Source organism: Silurus aristotelis (assembly GCF_946808225.1).
Source record: "Silurus aristotelis genome assembly, chromosome: 5".
Taxonomy (NCBI): Eukaryota; Metazoa; Chordata; class Actinopteri; order Siluriformes; family Siluridae; genus Silurus; species Silurus aristotelis.
In genome coordinates this window covers 7,912,221-7,935,419 of record NC_139578.1, presented here as the reverse complement: position 1 = coordinate 7,935,419, position 23,199 = coordinate 7,912,221, and the positions used below count along the sequence as shown (strand labels likewise).

The 23,199-nt window shown below is 39.3% G+C and overlaps 1 protein-coding gene across 5 annotated transcripts in view; it reads right to left on the bottom strand.

Moving 5' to 3' along the window:
- smarcd3a (SWI/SNF related BAF chromatin remodeling complex subunit D3a) overlaps positions 1-23,199 on the bottom strand; it is a 34,283-nt gene that overhangs the window by 7,659 nt on the left and 3,425 nt on the right. For 2 of the 5 annotated variants that reach the window (XM_083541784.1, XM_083541783.1), the window contains exons 2-8: positions 15,776-15,963; positions 11,725-11,767; positions 10,840-10,962; positions 10,451-10,573; positions 9,820-9,915; positions 3,841-3,942; positions 223-384 (exon numbers count right to left, since the gene is read on the bottom strand). In XM_083541784.1, coding sequence (XP_083397910.1) covers positions 223-384; positions 3,841-3,942; positions 9,820-9,915; positions 10,451-10,573; positions 10,840-10,962; positions 11,725-11,767; positions 15,776-15,954 — 828 coding nt within the window. In that variant the 5' untranslated portion in view covers positions 15,955-15,963. Of the gene's footprint in view, positions 1-222; positions 385-3,840; positions 3,943-9,819; positions 9,916-10,450; positions 10,574-10,839; positions 10,963-11,724; positions 11,768-14,133; positions 14,224-15,775; positions 15,964-21,721; positions 22,077-23,199 lie in introns of those variants that run through there. The other 3 variants (XM_083541780.1, XM_083541781.1, XM_083541782.1) reach the window with 3 other exon arrangements.

Below are 23,199 nucleotides of genomic sequence, written 5' to 3'. Positions count from 1 at the left end.
TTTGCACACCCTTGGTATATGTTATAGTGTCAAAGACAGGAAATAACAATAACAAACCATAGATTTACAAACTGCACTATATACTCAACAGAATAATGCAAATGTTTCAAAGCCAAAAATGGTCTAACAATCCCATTGTATGCTGTAATACAGTAATAATAATAATAATAATAATTATGCTGTCATTTTGTTAGATACTAAATGTTAAAGGTGCTAAGGTACCTGCTGGAAATACTTGTCACAGTTTATATATTCCTTTTCGTGGGAGTCCTGCAGCTTGTTTGTCTTGACATACTGCCACAAAGCTTGGATGATGCAGGAGCGGGTCTGGGTGTGAATGCCCAGCAGACGAGCAAGCCGAGGGTCAAGCTTAAACTGGGGTGGCTTGAGGAAGGAGATAAAACATTCACTTAAAAGGGATCCAACAAGGCCATTGTCAATATAGAAGTATACAGTAGATATGCCAACAAAAAGGTCACTTTATAATGCAATTGAAATCACTACTATTCACTGCTTTACAAAGTGAAATTCGTCTTAGTCTTTGCAATTGCAAAAAAAACTTGCATTCCAAATAGGAATGTAAATGTGTCAAATGGTCAACCACTGCACAACCATCAACGATCATGTTAATAGCTCACTCATCAGAGTTCATGCATATGTTGAGATTACCAAGTGCCAAATTCAATTAGCATGAGAATGGTCCTGGATAGTGACTGTCATGGACCATCACATCACCCAAATTCTAAAATTTTTCCTCACACCCATTTGGTCCACATACTTGCCTGTATGGAATAAAAGAATGTGCCATGCTGAAGTCATATACCCCGATATTTACCGCCCATAATATTCTTATAATGCACACATTCTTATTTAAAATTTTATACCCATTTTTGGGGAGATGGCCGATTGGCATGGTAACGTCTGAACACCCCTCTCCTGTGGTACGCTATGATAAATTTTGAAGTAATTTTTATACTTAATAGCAAAAGTAATTCCGTAATTATTTTTGGTGAACAAGTGTTCCACGGCAGTTGGACAGCAGAACAGTATTTTGTGCCTCACTTTAAACTGGGCAATGTTTTTACAATCTATTTGTCAGTAAAGCAGTAGTCAGTATTTTATATAATTGTTAACCAGTAAACAAAAACCCTCAAGTTTAACTACTTGCTTTTTGTGAGCATTAAGTATCTGAAGTTTGTGTGGGTGTTCTAAATTTGTAGCAATGACAAAAATTGAAAATGAACTATTAACTTGACAGACTCATAACTAATTATGACATATTACATAGTCACTAGATTCTATATTAATTTTGCCCAAAATTAATTTATGTAATGCCGGGCTCACGCTGTGAGATTTAACGGTCCTTTGTGGATGTTGTTAGTCGGACTGTACAAACATGATCCCCATATCACACTGTAGGAGCTCAATGGTTATAAAGTCAGACTATACAACAGTCAAAAACTGATGCACACAAGAAAAAGTATCGTCCGAAGTTTGACGGAATCAATCCGCATTTTCTCACTCATGGTAGCTAGAAAACAATCTGTTGCGTAAATATTGTTCATGACATGCCTTCATAATAAAAACGCCACACAAACTCTCCATAACTCAATAAGTTTCTCTTCTTGCTGTACTGTCCAGCTGAGACGTTTCGACATTTTTTATGAGGTGGTTTTAAGTTGTCGTGATAATTGCGTTATCAGGTTTGTCGCTCCTATTGGTTTTTGGTTTGATGGTCATTGTAACAAAAGTCAAACTTTCTGACACTGCCAGAATTTAATCGGTAAACAAATTATCGCAACGGCCATTATAAGACTACAGATTTTAGCATAAGAATATAGGAATATTTTAGGATTTCCAAAATTTACCTCTGACAAAAAAAATCGCAGTGTGCATCTGCCTTAAGTAGAAATTCTTGTTCTTAGTCAGCAGTCCAGCAGGTCAGCAGACTGAGAGGCAAACAGTGCTTTCTAGATTTATAAAGCCAGTATAAAGTATACAAATCATCTAAAGTGTGTTATACATTCTTACACCACATCACGGTTCAACTCTGGAATCTGATTGGTCCCTAGGTGTGAATTATTTTTGTATAACAGCGCAGTTTGTATATAAATTCTGACTGTCACGTGAATGACGGGTTTTATATTAATCTGCTCATTAGTATGTAATTGTTTCCATAGTTACAGCTCATATGCTTTTATAATGAGCGCTCTACATAATCGAAGAGAAATAAGAACCGGATAAAAAAAAAAAACCCTGCAAAAAGCAGAAACGTTGGTGTCGTGAAATTTTTGTTAAAAGACATATATTTAGCATTTGTAAGAGTCAAAGTTTCCCCACTCAGAAAAGTTTATGCCCTCTTGATTTTCTGTAAAATTACAGGTTTGCGTTTGTTCTTGAGACAGATGGTGAGAGAGACTAATGAGGGAATGATTGTACAACCAGAACAATAAGTGTGAACAAACCATTTATGCATTATTTTTGCATAACCAAATGCTTATTTGTTATTCCTGACATATTAATAACATTTTTTATTTCATGATTATTTAAGGAATATTCTTTTTTTTTTTCTCAATCTTGAATGAGAGAGAAAAAATCTGGGTACCACAGTAGTCAATCACAAATCAAAACCAAACCAAACAAAAAGAGCAACAACAAAAGCTTGACAACGAGACACACAGAAGCTGGAACTAGTATGGTGACACTGATTGCGAGAAACAGGAAAAAGGTGTGAGTACTCTCGTTGGACAAATTATTCAAGGGTTGATGGGTAATGCAAATCTGTACAATTCAGCACAACCCTGACACATTGCTAGAAGTGATGATTTGTGAAAAGGTTCCTGTAAAAATCTAGTTAGAGTGAATCTAATTACAATACTAGTTGGTATTGTATGCTAAATAATGTAAATGAACAGTAGATTTTTTCTCAGGTAAAGGCTCAGATCTGGAGGGAACATTGATATAGAGTGTTTGGTGAACTGGGATATTTGTACGCTGTCGTCCCCTCACATTCACGTGTTCACTCAGGTTTGTTGATGGTGGTGTGGCAGGTCGTCTCTTATCCCAGAGATCCCTCATGTCTGTGTTGCCTTCTGGTTCTCCCTTTTAGTTATGCTGCCATAGCGAGTCTTGCCGGAGTCCAAACTGCACAGTGACTTTAACTCTCATGCAACAATAGGTACACTTAATAATCCATATCCTTCTCTTCCTGTCACCCTCTTCTCTCTCTCTCTCTCTCTCTTTCTTTCTCTCTCTCTCTCTCTCTCTCTCTCTCTCTCGGTCGAGTGAAACATGCTCCTGAGGCTCCAGTGACCACTGTTCCTGCCCCTCTCCCCTCCGTGGATCTTTCCACTTCGTCCAGGCCTGCCTCTGGATAGTGTTCTCTTTGACTGGAGGCCACTCTGTGCAGCTGGGGAAGGTTTGTCATTAACGCCTTGGGTGGTTCCATGAAATTCCGGAGTAAGAACGGGAGCTTTGAGGATGGATTGTAGTTGATGTCAACAGTCTCCTACACTGACTCAGGAATACAGTTCGCTTTTGATCATCATCACTGCACCCCGCAACATTGTATACCTGCCACAAATGGACATTCGGTGCAACCCAGATGAGGATGGGTTCCCTCTTGAGTCTGGTTCCTCTCAAGGTTTCTTCCTTATGCCATCTCGGGGAGTTTTTCCTTGCCACAGTCACCACCGGCTCGCTCATCGGGGACAAACTTACTCATAAAGAACATATTCATTTTTAATCACCGCATTATCTGTGTGGAGCTGCTTTGAGACAATGTTCATTGTTAGAAGCACTATACAAATAAAAATGAATTGAAAATTGAATTGATCACACCTGGTAATCAAGCATTAGAAGCAGTGTGCACCGAACATTCACATCTCCAGGCCTCTTCACCTGGAAGCCATCCGTCTCCTGGGTTGTCTGAGTGCGATGCCACTGATGGAGCAAAGAGAAGACAATAGACTAAGAATTACACACATTTCCTTCTGAGATGATTGAAAAAGCAAGGCCGATTATATTGCTTTTACTATATGCTGAAGACATCTGGATTTGAGATGAAATTTTATCTTTCATACTGTGATATTAAACTACTGGGTGGCAGACCATCCGATTTTTTTCTGGTGAGCAAAAGGATTGGAACAAAGTCTTGAAATACATGCCTTTTGTTTTTTTGCCTTTACTAATTGTTTGTGTTGAAGGGATTCTCTGTTCAGTCTCTTTTTCAAAAGGTGAAATGCTGCTTAATTGGGTTAAGGTTTGGTAAATATCTACGGCTGTCTAAAACCTTCCATGCTTCCTCCTAATGAAGGCCTTTGTTATGATGGCAGTGAGTTTTGTGTCATACTCTTGCTGCATAGTGAATTTCCTCCCAATTAGATTCGATACATTTCTATGTGAAGTGTCAGACAAGGTTTCTGTAAACTTCTAAATTCATACTGCTGCTTTCATTTGAGTCACATCATCAATAAAGATTAGCGACCCTGCTCCATGCAAGCCCATGTACTGAATTTACCTCAACTGAGCTTGTTTTTTGGATTAAGAGCAATTCCTTTCTTTTTCCAAACTTTAACCTTTCCAGCACTTTGGTAGAGGCTTCTTGTTGTATGGCCTCTAGACTTCTGACCCTTTATTTTTTAGGGTTTCTTTACAGTTCCTGACAATTGTATTGCCACCAAATGCTTCCGTTTTCCATTTTGACCTGTTCCATGTCTGGTTATTGGAACATCAATGATTTTCACTTGCTTTTTTCCCATAGGCTCCTCTCTGGTTTTATACAACGAATGCTCTCTTCACAGATGAAACCCAGAGCTCAAAGCAAAAGTAGACTTGGAGCTATTAACTGTTTAAACAATCAACAAGGAACATAGTCTAGTAATTTAGCCCACATTAAAAATATGTCATGTTCTAAGTTAACACTAGATGTAAATATCAGAAAATGAATGTTGAAACGTAGATCCATCGTCTCATATTCATCTTTAGAGCTCAAACTCAATCATTTTTATTTTATCTTCTCCGTAATTCGGGTCGTGGGGGCAGCAGTCTAAGCAGATTCCCCAGACACTTCTCCGTGTCCAGGGATCGGGCTGTCAAGGCCCCCGCCTTCGACTGCTGCCCAATCCTCTCAGCACCGGTCCCTTACGGTCCCTCCTGCAGGTGGTGAGCCCACGGGAAGGCGGCCCCACGTCGCTCGGACGTCACGGTCCTGGATTTATTTTTCTCGTAAGGGTCCCCTGGAGCATTGCTCAAGGGCCCAAGAGTGGCAGCTTGGCGATACCGGGGCTTGAACCCCCGACCTTCCGATCGGTAACCCAGCGCCTTAACCGCTGGAGCCACCACTCCCCCCAATCATTTTCAATGTAGCGCTAAAACAAAAGAGCTGGCCTTGCAGTTCCAATACGTTCCGAGGGGAACGTTCATTAACCCAAGGGCATTACAGGAGAGTACAATGAATACGAGCAAAGACTAAGCAGTGTCTGCCTGTGAGTTGTGCTCATGATTCAAAAGCTTTTAATTGGACTGTTCTGTGGATCTAGTTAGCGAATACCATTATTATTAAAATGGCTTTTTGAGGCTGTTTTGTTGGAATGCTGTTTGTCTAGAGTTCAACTGAAACTCTTTAATACTAAGGACCTTTATAGACACTTGTTTTTGCTGAAAGTATGACTATCTCCCAGTGGCCCTTCAATCATAATAGCAGTGACTCATAGCTCAACTCACTTAGTGTTGTTGGACACAGGATGAGCTCTCAAGGCCTCCCTAAGCAGGTAAATCACTGTTTTATTACACACCTCAGTCTGGTATTTGGTTTGATAAAAACCTGCAGGCACCAAGGACATTTAGGAGAGTACAGTGAATAAACACACACACACACGCACACACACACACACACACACACACACACACACACACACACACACACACACACACACACACACACACACACACCATTTTTCAGCAAAACTATGGCATGGTGAAAGACAATGCTATTGGGTTGGTGGTAAAGACCCTTTTTTCACAAAAGCATACTGAGCCTGCTAACTATCCATAAATAAAAACATCTATAAGTATTAAGTAAAATGCTCAGGGTAGCATGAACAGCATCAGCAAGTTGCTCTAACGTACAATTCCAAGTCATTAAGTACTGCGCTTACTGTTGCCGAGAAAACTATCCAGTTATATTGGAAAACACGCAATTCTTAAAAAATCACATATTAAAAAAAAAAAGAATGGAGGGGAGACTAAAGCAATATGTTTAGTTTCTCAAGTGCAGTAATATTTTGGTTTGATCATTTTTGCATTCCATTATGTACTAGAAAAAATAAATTCTTCTTGCTTCATTGCCATGGCTCAAAAGTGTCATGGACAATAGTTTTTGTAAGATATTGCTATGGTAACTCGAAAAATTTATTTTTTTGATCTAGTGAGTCAGGGCCGCTGGAAGTAATTTTGAACAGGGGGTGCTGTGAATTTTTATTTTTTATTTTTTTTTGACAAAAAAAACCTATGAGCCTATAGGCCTATTTAGAATACATTTTAAAAAATAACATAGGGCTGTGACGATGGCAGTTTTTTTTTTTACCACCGCGGTGGTAGTGGACCAAATACCGGCGGTGTTGTGGTGGTTGGGGGGTTGTTTTGAAATAATAATAAAAAAAAAAAGCCAAAGAAACAACACACTAAAGCCTGTAAAGCATTGAAATAAATATCCGTAAATACTGGTAACTTACATAATATAATAAAGTTGAATCCATTAAAAAAAAAACAAACAAACAAACAAAAAAAAAACCAGTTTTATATTTCCACACAAAGACGCGTTATACCCTACCGCTCTGCGCTTTGAGAGGGATGTGGAACACGAGCAGGAAAGAGACCACCGATCTCTTTTTCTGATATCTTCATGTTGTTGTAAAAGGTACGAAGAGCTAATTTTATCTTCCACAAGGGCAAGGCATTTAGGCTATGTTTGCGCGCTGCCAGAGAAAGCCAAACTAAAATCACCCGCGCGCGTGAAACGCGCTTTACAAATGAACTTGAAAAATCAATATAATTAAAATAATCTAAATAATTAAATTAAAATCCAAAATACACTTAATAGCCTACGTGTTTTAAAATCATTTCCTAAAATATTCATAAGGAATTTATAAATTGTGCAAAATATTTTTAATAGCCTACATTTAAAAAAAATCTCTCTCTCGCCAATAGGGGGTGCTGCAGCACCCCCTGCACCCCCACTTCCTGCGGCCATTCAGTGAGTTTATCTTGCACCAAAAAGCTCATTGTGCCACTGTAAAAGAGTGTTTTGTTGCTAAAAAGAGTACAAAGGAGCAAGACTGCAAACTAGGGCTGTAGCTATCGATTATTTTAGTAATCGGGTATTCTACGGATTATTCGGATTAATCGGAAAATAAGTCATTTTTAAAAGAACAATACTAAATATACAAGCGATAATAAGACAGGTCTCTTAAAACGAACAAGTAATTTGTTTTCTTTTTAGAAAAATATTAACATTTCTATTGCGGAAATTGCAATCCGTGAAAACTAAACCCATTTAGGGCATTTCATTTCATTTGAAATGATCCCAAACATTGGAAACTTTCTGTCGTTTTCTTTGGACTGAATCGTCTCCCCACCTCGCACTGTTTTTTCCTCATTCCTCCATTTTTCATTCTGCGGTGTCTTCTGTATTGTTTGGAAGCCTGTTTCCACTTAAAAAAATGTTTGCCTAATTCCAACTTTATTTCTCGCAATTCCAACTATTCCTCGTAAATGTCTGGTGCATCCACCTGTAGTCATGTCATGGGCCTGAAGTTTGAAGCTGTTGGTATATGAACGAGGCCTCCTCTGCTTCATCTTGTTCCGTCTTCTCCAGAGCTAATTGTTGGACAGAGTTCTCTCCAGGGAACGGAGGCTTGTTTTGATACCTTGCGATTCTACTGATTGTAGCCTATTTTTATTTTCAGTGTGTAAAGATTTCTGGCACTACAAAGGGGGTGATGCTGCCCAATTGGCAAGAAAGAAAGAAAGAAAAAAAAAAAAAAAAAAAAAAAAAAAAGAATTGCAGGAAAAAAAATTGGAATTGCGAAAATTAAAGTCAGAATTGTGAGAACTTTTTTTTTTTATGTGGCAGAAACGAGCTCCTATAGTGTTCACCTGTCCAGAGCACTCCAGAATGTAGCGGGTGGTGCGTCAGTTATAATGGCCCGTGGGGAAACACAGTTTCTCAGCCTTGATTAATTTTTGTATTCAAATTATTCAAGTTATTAGAGGAATCGTTTCAGCCCTACTGCAAACTTCAAGGTCCTAAAATCTACAAAAGAGGCAAACTCTGGGTAAGATTAATATTTTAACATAGATTAAGGTTTGGCCGTTCACCGATTTTGAAGCAATATCTAGTTCTCTTCCTTATCACATAACAGCCATTAAACAAGAAGGCAGAATGTTAGCATGGGAAGCTAGCCATCGTGTATCGTGTATCACACACCTGCATATATTCGCCACAGGACAGCGCAACACTCTTGGAAAAAAAAAAACGATTAGTGGACTCCCACAAATAGTTAGTGTCTCGCTGATCGACTAGGAAAGAGAGCATAACATTACACGCACCCACCCCATAAGGAACTTACAAATGAAAAATCGAATCAAAAGACAAACCATGACAAACTGCTGCTTCCTTCACTTACACTTACACTCATCCTCCAATTCACATCAACGGAACTGCTGTTGAGCGTGTACCCAGTTTCGAATTCCTTGGAATACACATCTCTGAGGACCTCACCTTGTCTCTGAACTCTTCCATCCTGATCAGAAAGGAACAACAGCACCTATATTTTCTGAGGAGACTTAAAAAATCCTGTCTGTGCTACAGGATACTGGAGAACTTTTACCGCTGTACCATTGAGAGTATCCTCACAAACTGCATCTCAGTGTGGTACAGCAGCTGCACAGCTTCAGACCGTAAACCCCTTCAGAGGGTGGTAATAACCGCCCAACAAATCATCGGTATTGAACTACCCACCTTGGAGAACATTTTCAAAAAACACTGTTTGCAAAGGGCGAGGAGCATCATCAAAGATCCCTCTCACCCCAACCACGGACTGTTTACACTTCTCCCATCGGGCAGACGCTACCTTTGTCTCAGAGCCACAACAAATAGACTGAAAAATAGCTTCTTTCCTGTGGCTGTTTCTGCACTGAACAGCTGATATGGTGTTAACAATCACCACTGCACTGTCACTTTTCTTCTGTGTTTTGCACTATTTTGCACCACTTTAAAATCATGCATCCTTGCACCACCCAAAATCATTACACTTCTGCATTTTCTGGATTTTTTTCCCTCATTTTGTCTCTCATAGTTGAAGTGTACCTATGATGAAAATTACAGGCCTCTCTCATCTTTTTAAGTGGGAGAACTTCCACAATTGGTGGCTAACTAAATACTTTTTTTTGCCCCACTGTATATACATAAATATATATATATATACACACACACACACACACACACACACACACACACACACACACACACACACACACACACACTTATTCTGGCCCACAGCTGGTTTGCAAGAATACTTTGAAAACGGAGCTGGTGATTGGGGGAAAGTCAAAAAGTCAAAAGTGTCCTTTTTTTTTTTTTTTTTTTTTTTTACCTTCATCTACCATGTTGTTAAGTTTACACATGAAATCTCAGATTATAAAAATAAATGTAAAAAATTACATTTGTAAAACATTCAATAACCTTTAACCAACACCAAACACCTTTATTAATCTTAGTCATAGTCATGCAGGAATGTCGAACAGATGGATTCATACCTCTACTAAGTGGTTATCGGGGCCATACAGGTCCTTATCCAGCTCAATTACCAAACTCTTGAAGAATGAAGAAAACTTCCTTTTTTGCTTTCCAGGCTAATAGAAAAAAAAGACAGTATTTATTTCAGTGTTACAATCACAAGCAAGCGCACACACACACACACACACACACACACACACACACACACACACACACACACACACACACAAAATATTGTTCATTGTGCATCTATAACTCAGCAATTGCACAATGCAGGAAGTAGAGGGAAAAAAATTTGAATGTTCAGAGTAAATTATTTTACTCTGAACAAACAAATAAAATCGCTTTCAGAAAATGTTCTCCAAGGCTGTAACCCACTGAAGCACACTCGCTGGTATTCACAAAGCCGAATGTCATATCAGCCTTTTCACATCTTCCGGTTAAAAAAAACAAAACAATATCAACCTGAAATGACTAAATAATAGTTGTTCAATTGTGTAGAATAATATATATATATATATATATATATATATATATATATATATATATATATATATATATATATATATATATATATATATCAACATATGTATGACAACAGTGTGCTTCAAAATAAAATGCATTTTACTGGGAAGTTTGGCGTTCGCTCACATCATCTAGCAGCTTGCCTTCTACTCTCAGCTCCCAGGATGCAATGCTGCCCTCTGAGTCGTCCGAATCAGGCTTGGCGGGGTTAAAGGTGTTCGATATGTACAGTCGGAGCTTGCGCTTTTGCTTTTGAGAAGGATATTTATACATGAATGAATTGGAAACTGCTTATGATGGAAATTTTTATCCAATTGCAGTATTATTTACAGACACATCGCTATAATATCGCTATAACATTGCCAGTATTAAAACCTGAAAGCTTATATAGTATAGTGTTTTATATACAGTTTATAGCAACAATTGACTGATTTCTTAAGTATGTATTTTTTTCACTAGTCAAAAATCTATGATGGACACTGAAGATCAGGATAATCACTGATTATAGCACATACCTTCATCGGTCTCTTGAGCGCCTCCTGAATATCCACCCGCTTTCTCATAATAGTTTGATCCAGTTTGCGCTCGAAAGCCAAAAGGTCCATGTACGCCTGCGACTCGGGCACCAACTCACGAATCTAATGGGACGAGGTGACACGTGAATGAGTAACACGGGTGATGACAGCCATTGTTAATCTCTCACAACATCCTTAAACTGCATGAATATATCATTTATCTCATGCTAAAACAGATCAGGTGAAATTCTCTGAAGTCTGAAGGTGACGTTGCTCATTACTCTTCCACTAATTAACTAATCAGCTAAAAGTGCTGAACCTGACACTGAAACCGAGCCAAGAAAATCTAAAAGAAATATGCCCTTTCCTTTCCTAGTTATTCAACACGCTCCAGATTTTTCATTGTGTTGCATCATTCAGAAGCACAATAAACCCAGAGCATCTAGTGCTCTTGGTAAAGACAAAAATAAAGTGTAAAGGATACAGAACATGCATTCGAAATAAGCATGGGACAAAAACTATCCTGTCATTCATTCTGTTTTTTTTTCCTCTCTTCTCTGTAATAGTAATAGTCAGAGATGCACATTTATCCCAGCTGCACCATGGCTTTCCTCCACAGTCATTTTTTTATCCTGTGGCACCTCTCAGTGAACTTATGGAGCAGCCGCCGCACCGTTACACACCCCAAGAACTCAAAAACCGCACACACTCCTGAAGGCAGGAGAGGTGCCCTTGTTACAGCACACATTCCCGCGTCGCAACCTCTAATTCCCTCCCATAGAACCAGCCAATGGATTTACCTGTATCGTCGACTTGGAACAAAACAAAACAATGCAGGACACAGACAAAACAAAGAGAAAGAATAACCACAGAGATGCACCTCACCCTCTGAGGGAGAATCTTGTCTGCCATTTTCCTTCTCTTGGCACTACAAATGGGGAAAACAGGGATAGAAAGATATAGGGAGAGAAAGAGAGAGAGAGAGAGAGAGAGAAAGAGAGAGAAAGAGAGAGAGAGAGAGAGAGAGAGAGAGAGAGAGAGAGAGAGAGAGAGAGAGAGAGAGAGAGAGAGAGAGAGAGAAATGCATGTTACTATGGTGACTGATAGCAGAGTCCACAGGCCATCTGCTGAATAACTGGGACCCGTCCAGAATTGTTCCAGCTGTGCATGTGTGTGTATGTGTGTGTGTGAGAGAGAGAGAAAAGTAGGAGAGATATAGAGAGGAAGCAGAGTAGTTACAGTTAGAGAGAGAGAGAGAAGGAGAGAGAAAGATTGGATAAATGAAAAGGAAAAGGTGCAAGGAAGTGTGATATTGAAAGCAATTCTGGAGATTCAGAAGATGTTCGTTCGTATTATTTGCGAGTGTGTGCGTGCATTTGTGCATCCAGTGAAACCCATGCAGATACAACACGGTGCTGAATCACTAGGAAGAACTGAAGCAAAGCCAATTTGTCCTCTCTTTATGCTCTCTCCTGCATTATGCTTTTTTTTCCCCCTTAATTTCGTTTTCACACGGGTGATTCAGAACGAAATCCCAGGTTCCTCTGTCCATTTTATAAGGTTTCCTCAGTCGTAGGAAGAAAACATGAATGCAAAGAAAGTCGAAGTTTTCTGGAAAAATTTAAATTGGACAGTGAGATACTGACTTTTGCTAATTGCACTAAATCATAGCTGGGTGCAATTTACCCTAATTAAATGAAATCAAGTGATTTATTCAAAGTAAAAAAAAAACAAAAAAAACTACACTTCACACTTTGTCTTTCACCCATGCTGAAAGTGCTAACAAGATTTCAGGAAACTGGCAGGGCAGATAACTGACATCATATCTTAATTTGGCCCTTATCTCATGACCTTTAAACATTTACAGCGTATGTGTTATGTTGTGATTCACATGTGATCCTCTGTTTGCCAATCCTCAGCATTTTTAATAGACGATTGATCAAATCATCAATTGATCAAATCATCAAGGATGTTCTTGGTACACTTTTCCCCACACACATGAATTCTTCTTTACACCAGGGCTCAAGCTAAATTCTGTATTACAGTGAATCAAAAAAACAACTGACCACCTACTGCTTTCTTGACAGGAACACATGAATGTTATCTTATTTATTTACCTGAAGAGTTAGAAAGATGATTGAAGAAAGACGATTGGACACCAGATTGATAAAACTTTCTTTCGGCTTCTCCCATCAGGGGTCGCCACAGCGGATCAGCCGCATGTTTGATTTGGCACATGTTTTTACACTGGATGCCCTTCCTAACGTAAGAGTGGCTGGGGTTGGTTCCCTGACCGGGGATCGAACCCGGGCCGCAGCGTTGAGAGCGCCGCATCCTAACCACTAGACCACCAGGGACCCTGGACACCAGATTGATAATATGCAGTAAAAAGGTGAAACAAAACATATCACCACTTAATACTGATTGTAGTGGACCTGGAAGCTATCTGGGCAACAGAAAGACAAACTCTTACACGGATAATAAGTAAAGCACAGTATCAGAACAGAGCTGTGAGGCGGCGTCACAACATTACCCGACAGCACATATCATTCTATCACATCTATCACACCACTGACTAATTACACTTCACTTCTTTCCCTTCTTCACACCTCATCACAACACATTAGCCTGTTCAGAAATAAGCCCGATGCTTACAATTCTACAGTCCTACAGTATAACTGAAAAACATATGGCTCCCTTGATGGAGGAAATATATGTCTACAACCATTTGCCCCCTGAGTGGAATGGAGATAAACTTTCCCATAGCCCTTCACTCCCACCCTTAGACCACAGAGCTCCTCTGGGAGCAGCTGAATAGACCGAAGAGGTTGGGAACTATAGAAAACTCGGATGTGGGTTTAGACGTGTGGATGAATGATAGCTCTACAGGAAAACTAGCTAATATTCTAAGTAAAGGAGCCTAGAATACTGTATGGAAAATAAAAAAAAATATGAACCTTTAGCAGGAGAACCTACATTAGGGGCAGTAAAGTTATGTTTGTGCACTGAAGAATACCATGCAATCATCACCGATGGCTAAGACAAGGGCAGGTGTCTATCATATCTAACATGCATACACGGAGATCATGTTCATTCTCTTAAAAACGCGAGTTTATGTTTACTGGGAGCATTTTTGGAGTGAGGAAAGATTGAAATGAAATTTCATCCTTACTCCTCATAGTACTTTCAGGAATGCATACATGCATTAGGACCATACAAGGCTAGTAATGCTATCATCTAATGAGCAAATCAATCACAAACTCAGTCTAACATGCAGCATAGTTTACTGCCTACTTGGATCCAATTGCTGGCTCAGACTGGACCTCTCGCAAGTCCAGCGGTCTTGCAGAAACATCATTGGCTCCTTGGAATCCCAGTGGTTTCCTATAGGTTCAAATTTATTAACTAATGATAAGGATTAAATAGTAAAATTCATATGTACGAAAGATTAAAAGGACTGTCAATATGTTGTAAGACAAATTATCGACCCAATCTTAGAAATCTAAAAGAAAAAAAACCCTAAATAACCCTAAAATTATCAAAAAAAACCTCCTACATTTATCAGACACTCTTATCCAGAGCGACTTTGAATTAGCTAATGTTTTTTCAGTGAATTTGAACTCATGACCTCCCAATCAGAAAACCAACATCCTAACCCCTGAGCTATCCTTACCCCTAGAACTGCAACTAGCTAAAGATAAACTAGTATGCATTTTATCTTGATTTAAAACCATAGATCTAAAGGAATGCTCCAAGTTTTCTGAAATGCTATTCCAAGCATGAATAGTATAAATAAAGCATCTTCTGCTGGTTGAGCCTGCCTTAGTTGATGATGGGCTATATTGCTTGTGGAGTTCATCAACATATACTACAGCAAAACCAAGCTATAAACATCATAATGAAGACCCTGAAGTCAATGTCATGCTTACATTATAACTAAAGATCAAACCAGCGCGGCTTTAAAATAGAACAGAGTAATATGTTCTCAATTAGGTTATGTTTCTGGTAAAGGGTGCAAACTTAAAAAAAAAAAAAAAAAAAAAAAAAAAAAAAAAACATAAACAAACATTACTAAAAAAGAGAGCATCATGTTGAAAAAGCTCAGGAAATGCTATTATTCTCCAAAGGTTTAAGAATTATTTCATACATTTTGAATCAAAAGCTTCCAGGAATAGAAAAGCAAGAAAAAACACTCAAGACAAGAAATCACTGGAAATGCGAAATAAAATGGTCAATAACAGCAAGAAATCAGGATTATAGTATGTGCTATGTAGGCTTATAGTATTCAAAGTGTCTCAATCTTAGACTTTTATTGGTCTGGGTGTTGTGAAATTCTTTCCTCGATTGCGGTGATTAACAAACCTATAGCTAACACACGCTATGTGAACAGACGGACAAAAAAAAGGTGTAATGTATTAATGCACAAAGAAGTGAACTGTAGAAAAAAAGTACCATCACATTAAGAGGGCAATGAAATGATTCTGGGGTTTTTTCCTTTTTCTTTTGTGATGCCTTGCTATTTTTGTAGCATCTAGACAGACTTTACCAGCACTCAGTTAGCTACATGTGGAGCATGACATAAATAATCCTCTGCTTGAACTGAAGAACACAGGAATTAGACACAAACAGATGATGATGCAAGTGGAAGGCAAATTTTTGCCCTTAATATTTCATGGCCTATAATTAAAACGACACCTTCAACACAGTCTGCACCTGCCGTAACTCCCAAAGCATGCATGCTCGTTCTGGTCACTAGATGGTGCAGGGATAGAAAAGGACGCATGAAGAGGACAAGACAACGAACGAGGAGACAATCATTACAAATATTGCGAAAGCTGCTGAAATGTTGAATCTGATAATCATTGATTACGTTCAAACAATGTCAGATTTAAATAAAGTAAGTGCTTTGTGGATTCGGGATGTACATGGTACTCACTTTCTAGGCCGGGTCTGGACGGGCGTGGCTTGCACCGGTGGTGTAGTAGTGGGCCGTTTGCGGTTTGGGTCCAGTGTGGTGTTGGGCATCCCAGGCCGAATCGAGGGTGTTCCACCATATGGGGGACCGGGTGGACCCATAGGGGCACCTTGGTGGGGCATCCGAGCCCCTGAGGTCATACCTGGACGCTGTGTGGGCAGAAACATCAAGTCACTATCAAAGCATCAGTGGTGGACTATCAGTGCCCGCATGGCCTACTTTGCTGGCCATAAACAATCAAAATCATTGACTTACGTTTATATCCAATTTTTTTCCCATGAATATATATATCCAATTATTCCCAATGTTATCAAATCGTATCCCTCTGGTGCGCTGCTCCTAGACACGAGTGTCTGTATACGTGTTTCTATCCGATCAGATTGTAGCCGTCACCTTACGTGTTGCTGTAAGGCCACTACTTTGAGCACGGCAGGCTTTTTTTTACCACAAACATCACAGTTTACAGGCTTCAGAACATGTTGGCATTTTCACTTGCTTTGACTAAATGCCAGTTTGCCTTAATTTCAAATCGCAACGTCTGGAAAAATGCCCAAACATGCACGGAAAGCCCGGGGTTCTTTTATGAGGTGAATATCGATGCTTCTGTTTGAGATTATGTATTATCTATTGTATGTATGATCTATTATCTATATATATGATGAGGCAATGCAGCTGTGGCTACAGTGAAAGGAGACTTGAATTGTGTTAATTAGGTTTCTTGCGTTAGTAATGACATTCATGCTCACTGCATGAAAAACCAGTCTGTGATGCAGCGTCATAATGATGTTGAGAGGTGGATTAAGAGGTGGATTGACTCAGGTAGGACACCACAGAAGGCCTATGTGTGAAATGCATGGCCTGTATATTTTTGAATACAGGTTGTCCCCCTATCTTACGGTGGAATTTACGAGTGGAGACTACGTTTGCCTGCGGCACGAAATGTAAAATATACAATTTTGTTGTATTATTATCGCCATTGTAAGATTGAAAAGTCAAACCATCGGGGATTAAAATTGTTGAGTGGATAATTTGAACATTTATATAATGCCTGCATGCTATAAATAAAAATACCTGAACATAAGCGCGCATAGACACGGCGCACTGTACAGTTTCACTGTAGTTTCACTAGGTCGAGAGCTGTGCAGTTCAGTCGTGTATTGGCCTTCCGCTACCGAGCGCTGATCTAGGTCACGGCCACACACACCTGTCCCTGTCATTTCAAAAGCAACAGCTGCAGCAAGACTGAAGCAGGATCATACTGCAGCTTAAGCAAAGGCAGCCTGGTGTCACGAAGCAACTGAACAATCATTCTGCTGTTTCATTGTCTGAACAGCTCAGTGTGTATTTTTCTTTTTCATAGTAATATAGGAATTTATCATCAGACTATATCCATCACACTATAGATTTCTTTGTCTTTTTTGGGGAGGAAACTACCATTTCTATAGATTTCTCCTTAAGAAAGTCTTAACCAAAGTTTCACAAGAGTGTACAATGTATTACCCTTTATGTTTATTTCTTAAATCCAAATTCAAATACACTATTTTGGCAGAAAAAATACATAGACTCTTTGGACTCCTTATGACAGCATGAAAAACATTAAATATCAGAATATGGAAAAAAGTGTCATCTTTGTTCATTTAACCATGGTGTGGTTGTTGCTGCTAGATTGCCTGGTTGGAGGATTTTAGAAGTTTCTATAGTCAATAACTCAAATAATCACTGTTTACAACCGGGGTGTGCTGAAAAGCATCTCAACATGCAAAACATCTAACTGTAAAGTGGATGGACTGCAACAGCAAAAGACCACAATGGCTTCTACTCCTGTTAAGCAAGAAAAGGAATCTGATGGGAGTAAAAAAAAAAAATCACCTGGTCTTCTTTCTGGTATTTAAGTACCCAGTTTCACTGAATCGGTGCCTGTGATCTACTCAGATTCTTGTTCTTGGCTGAAAGGAGTGGAACCTGATGTGATTTTCTGCTGTTCTAGCTCATTCAGGGTTTGTAATTTTTTGAAATGATTTTCCACATACAATGGTTGTAGAGTGCTCATTTTAATTACTATAGACTTTCTGTCATTTCAGACCAGTCTGGTCATTCTCGTCTGAACCCTCTCAACAACGTTTTTCAACCTGCAGACCCTTCGCTTTTTTTTTTTTTTTTTTTTTTTTTTTTTTTGCTTTTTTACAGTAAATTAAGATACATGTGTATTTGGCCATATGTATTTAAATTTCATTTTTAATACTTTCATTCCACTTCTCTTGCTTAATATTCTGCATTGTATCTTGAATGCTGCTGTAACATTAGAATCCCCCCACCTTGGAATTAGTAGTGTTATATTATCTGTCTTCTTCTTCATAATCCCTTCATTCATCTATAACATGTGCTTTATTTTAGTTAGGGTTTTAAATTCTAAATACTGCTTTAAAGTAATCCTCAGTAATGAAGAAAAGACTCTGCTTTGAAAACATGACATACTTCCAATAAAGAACGTTTTTACAGTGTGGGTTTTTTATGGTGCATTCTAGAAAAGTCATCACCGGCCACATTTTTTCGTATCCTGCGACACAAAAAGTCACCTACACAATTATTGTTTAAAAACACTGAACAGCTGAATTAGTCACTTATGACTCACACACCAGCTCAAAGTCACTGGAACTCGCAGGACGTCAGGAGAAGCTGTGAGAGCATTTGGAACTGGCGCCAAAGCTCACAGCTCCCGTGCTCACCATAATGCACCACTGCCAGACATGGTGCAGTGACCCTCCTGTCCTGACCTGTTCACCCTTCCCAAAGTAGACCGAACCCCAGGGTACCCTGGGTCAGTTCAATCCCAGCGCCTGCGGGAGGGCACGGAGCGGTGGGCCGTGAACATGTGGACACAGCATGAAGTGGCAACAACTCTCAAGGTCGCAGTGGAAGTTTGAAGCACAGAGGGAGGTTGGACCGGGCATCAGGAACAGCACCGGGCTGCCACGGAAGGCTCATTACAAAAATAGCGCTAATGATGAAGCACCACTCGCTCTCTGCTTTTCAGGAACCGAGAGATGAACTTAAACAGGAATGTTTACATGATTACACTTCTATTCTTATATTTACTTGATTATAACACACTAGGGATAGAAAAATTCACCTGTGCATCGACATAAAGGTTATGATACATCGATTTTAAAGTGTGCATCGTTGGCATTTGTATCAAGATGCGTTTTTGTAACATATTGCATCGGTAAAAAAACGCTGTACTAATATTTTATAATTAGCAGATGCGCCACACTTTTAATTATTTAGAAAGAGACCGATAATTTGTGACCAAGGAATATGACGTATCGCAACACTACAGCTGTGTCTTGAAAGTCACATAGAATATAGATTAACATGGCAGAGGTAGAGCTGTATCGCATCGCGTCAGTAGCAGCTTCATATGTATATTAAATGTATCGTATCATCGTCTATGCATCGAGATGCGAATCACATTGCCCTCAGTTATGGAGATACACATCTCTAGAACACACTAATTATTTTTTTACGCCCTTTTGTCTGTGTTCAACGTTTTTTCAGGCTTTTGTACAATGTAAGAACACATTTATCATTCTGCACTGTGTCTGGGCAGGAGTGTAAAACTCTAGCACAAACACGTCAATCTATAGAAATGCTTAGCACTTGATGTGCATGCCAAGAAACTTGAAACTCTATTTATGTAGATAATTCCTAACCTTCCTACACTAAACAGACTTTTCAGAGTCTTTCCGAACCTACATACTTGTGAGGAAAACCTTCAATATTTGACCATCAAACCATCTGAGTTTGTACCTGTTACTAAATACATTTATTTCAAGTGTTATGATAAAAGCCATCACAACATCCTCATGAAATTAATGTAACATTATATTGCCCAAGCCTGCAGAGAACCAGACAAAACAAACAGATTTTAAAGCATTTCATATTCCATGCTGTTATAAGAGGTGGTAACAGAAAAGAAACTCAAAGATGGAAGTGTATCAGTTATTTTAATAAAGCTAATTATGTGTTTTTCCGATCGCACATTCGCATACGAGTGCACATCATTTGAGAACGGGGTATTTGCCTTTGCATTTATGTGCACAGCGGCTTGCCAAATTGAAAATGGAAAATCAAGGTCTTAACAAGTATGAATCTGACATAGCGATGAGAGTAACAGTGATGCCTTCGTTTCTAAGTGTGTTTTTGTCGTCGTCAAGCTTCGGTCTCCGCTTATACCAAAAAACCTTTCAATCGTGTCTTCAATTGTAATTTCGCTTGTCAACAAGGTGGGCCGTGAAAATCAGACAGTATGTGTGGAGGAAGTGTGCAAATTTTGCGAACTGAACCATAGCATTAGTGTGGTTTTATTAGAAACAGTTTTCACTGACTGTTCTGTGATTTACTTCATGTCACTTGCTTGTACTGACTGTGAAATATACGTAGTATATTGTTTTTTCTGACAGACACAAACATACACTGTATGCACAAAAGTATTGGAATACCTGCACTTTCCAGCCGTTTGTTTTTTTTCCCCCCAAACTGTTACCACAAAATTCGAAGCACACAATTGTATATGATGTTTTCGGATGCAGTAGCATTAATTTTTCCTTTTACTTGGACTAGGACACCTGAGACAAAGCCAGCTCTATAAAGCCAGCTCTTATCTCACTTATCTCACTTTATTGAACACCTTTGGGATGAATTGGAACGCTGACTAAACCCCAGGCCTCCTCAATCTACACCAGTAACTGATTTTACTAACACCCTTAAGGCTCAAGGAGAAATAATCTCCTTAGCCGCACTCCAAAATCTAATGAAACATCTTCCCAGAAGAGAGAAGGTTATTATAACAGTAAATCGGGACTAAATGTGGAATGGGATGTTAAAATAGAAACAGTGTATAACAGTCCATTTAGTGTATCTCGCTGGCCATGTATTATCAGGTTTAATGGAATTTGGTCCTTTCCAATTTTTTCCTTCAAAAATTTTGTTTCAAGACAAAAGAAAAAGGGTACCAAAAAAATGCACAGCGATTCATTCAACACCGGCACGGGCAGTTTGATCGTAAGCCGTAAGAACTCTCAGTGGAAAAGTTTATGCTTGGAGCAGACTAAACAGAGGAGGTGCAGTCTGCCGGGGCGAAACCAGAAACCTCCCTGTGAAGCGGCACGAGGCCTGGCTCACTCTCCCCTAATATCTTGCCCTGGCTAAACTTTCACATGCAATAATTTACTGTTCTGATCCTACGCTTTTCTCTGACGGCTGCTGCAGTGCTGCAGAGAAACGATTCTGACGATATTAGAAATTCATTTGGGGGGGGACACAAAACCAACTCTCACACACACACACACACACACACACACACTCACTGTTTGCAATTGCCATAGAGTTTCTGATACACTGCACAAAAAAAAACAGCACGAACCACAAAACAGACATTTCACTTAATCCTAAGCAATCGTTTTAGATTCTAAAACATCCTGACAAACTGCCCAGACATACTCCAAGACTTTCCTGGCAGCGATGTACAATATCCGGCAAGTGAATCTGCATAAAACTGGCATCAGAAACCCGAATCAGTTTCTGCCCACTTTTCCAACATTTCTTCACAGTGACCTGCACCAGCATCTGTCCCTCACCGCTTCATCTTTTCCTCCCCCTCTACCTCACCCTCTCTCCTCAATCCTTTTCAAATACAATTCTAAAGGAAAACCGTGGCATCGCAATCCTTCGAGTACTCTGTTTGTCTCCAGAATACATTAATATGCTTATGCAGCATGCTCTCTCTCTCTCTCTCTCTCTCTCTCTCTCTCTCTCTCTCTCACACACACACACACACACACACACACACACACACACACACACACACACACACACACACACACACACAGACTAAGCTGGCTTGCTCACCACTCCGTGGACAAGAAACTCGAACAGTTTACTCTTGGTGGCTTTTCGAGCTCCGCCAGTAGAATCCTCCGTGGCCATTGTGCGTGAACCCCCTTTTTCTTTACCCCAAAATTTTTCTTTTGTTGTCTGTATTACCAGCTTCTTCTCCCCGTTCACCTCCCCTTCTATCCACTCCACATTCCCTCTCCTCTGAAAGAGAGCGCTCCCGCCCTCCTTCAGTCTCCCGCTCTATCTCTCCTCTTCCAAACGTTCCCTCTCTCTCTCTCTCTCTCTCTCTCTCTCTCTCTCTCTCTCTTTTCTAAAGCATGTTAGTATGTGGCAAAAGACCAGCCTCCTGTTCCCCCCTCTCTCTCTCTCTCTCTCTCTCTCTCTCTCTCTCTCTCTCTCTCTCCTCTCTCTCTCTCTAACCCTGCCTTCTTTCCTCTTTTTTAACATAGCTCCCTCACACATCCCTCAGACAGGGTAGAGAGAAAAAGACTAGGGGCATTTAGACCAACATTGACCTCCAGAATCCATATGAATTCAGAATTTGTTGGTGTTTTTTTTAAATGCTGTAGCATTTGATTCAAATAATTTTCATCCTAATAGCCTTCATACACCGGTGCCAAAATTAAAATGCCCCAAAAGCATACTTGTTTTTTCTTCCATTTGTTGCCTGCCTGTCTAAACTATACCGGGTTAGTAGAACTAACAGTATATGGGATACTAGACCATTATGACTAACTGTATAAGGAATAGTAGCTATTATGATTAACTGCATATTGCCTTCTACATTACTGGGATACTAGGCTATTACAACTAAAAGTATATGGGATACTAGGATATTACGAATAACTGTATGAGATACTAGCATATTACGATTAAGTGTATATGAGATACTAGGATATGATGACTAACTGTATATGATATACTAGGATATTACGACTAACTGTATATGGGATACTAGGATATTACGAATAACTATATGAGATACTAGCATATTACGGTTAACTGTATATGAGATACTTGGATATTACGATTAACTGTATATGAGATACTAGGATATTACGACTAACTGTATATGAAATGGTAGGATATTACGATTAACTGTATATGAGATACTAGGATATTACGACTAACTGTATATAAGATACTAGGATATTACGATTAACTGTATATGGGATGCTAGGATATTATGACTAACTGTATATGAGATACTAGGATATTACGACTAACTGTATATGAGATACTAGGATATTACGATTAACTGTATATGAGATACTAGGATATTACGATTAACTGTATATGGGATGCTAGGCTAATACAACTAACTGTATATGGGATACTAGGCTAATATGACTAACTGTATATGAGATACTAGGATATTACGATTAACTGTATATGGGATGCTAGGCTAATACAACTAACTGTATATGGGATACTAGGCTAATATGACTAACTGTATATGAGATACTAGGATATTACGATTAACTGTATAT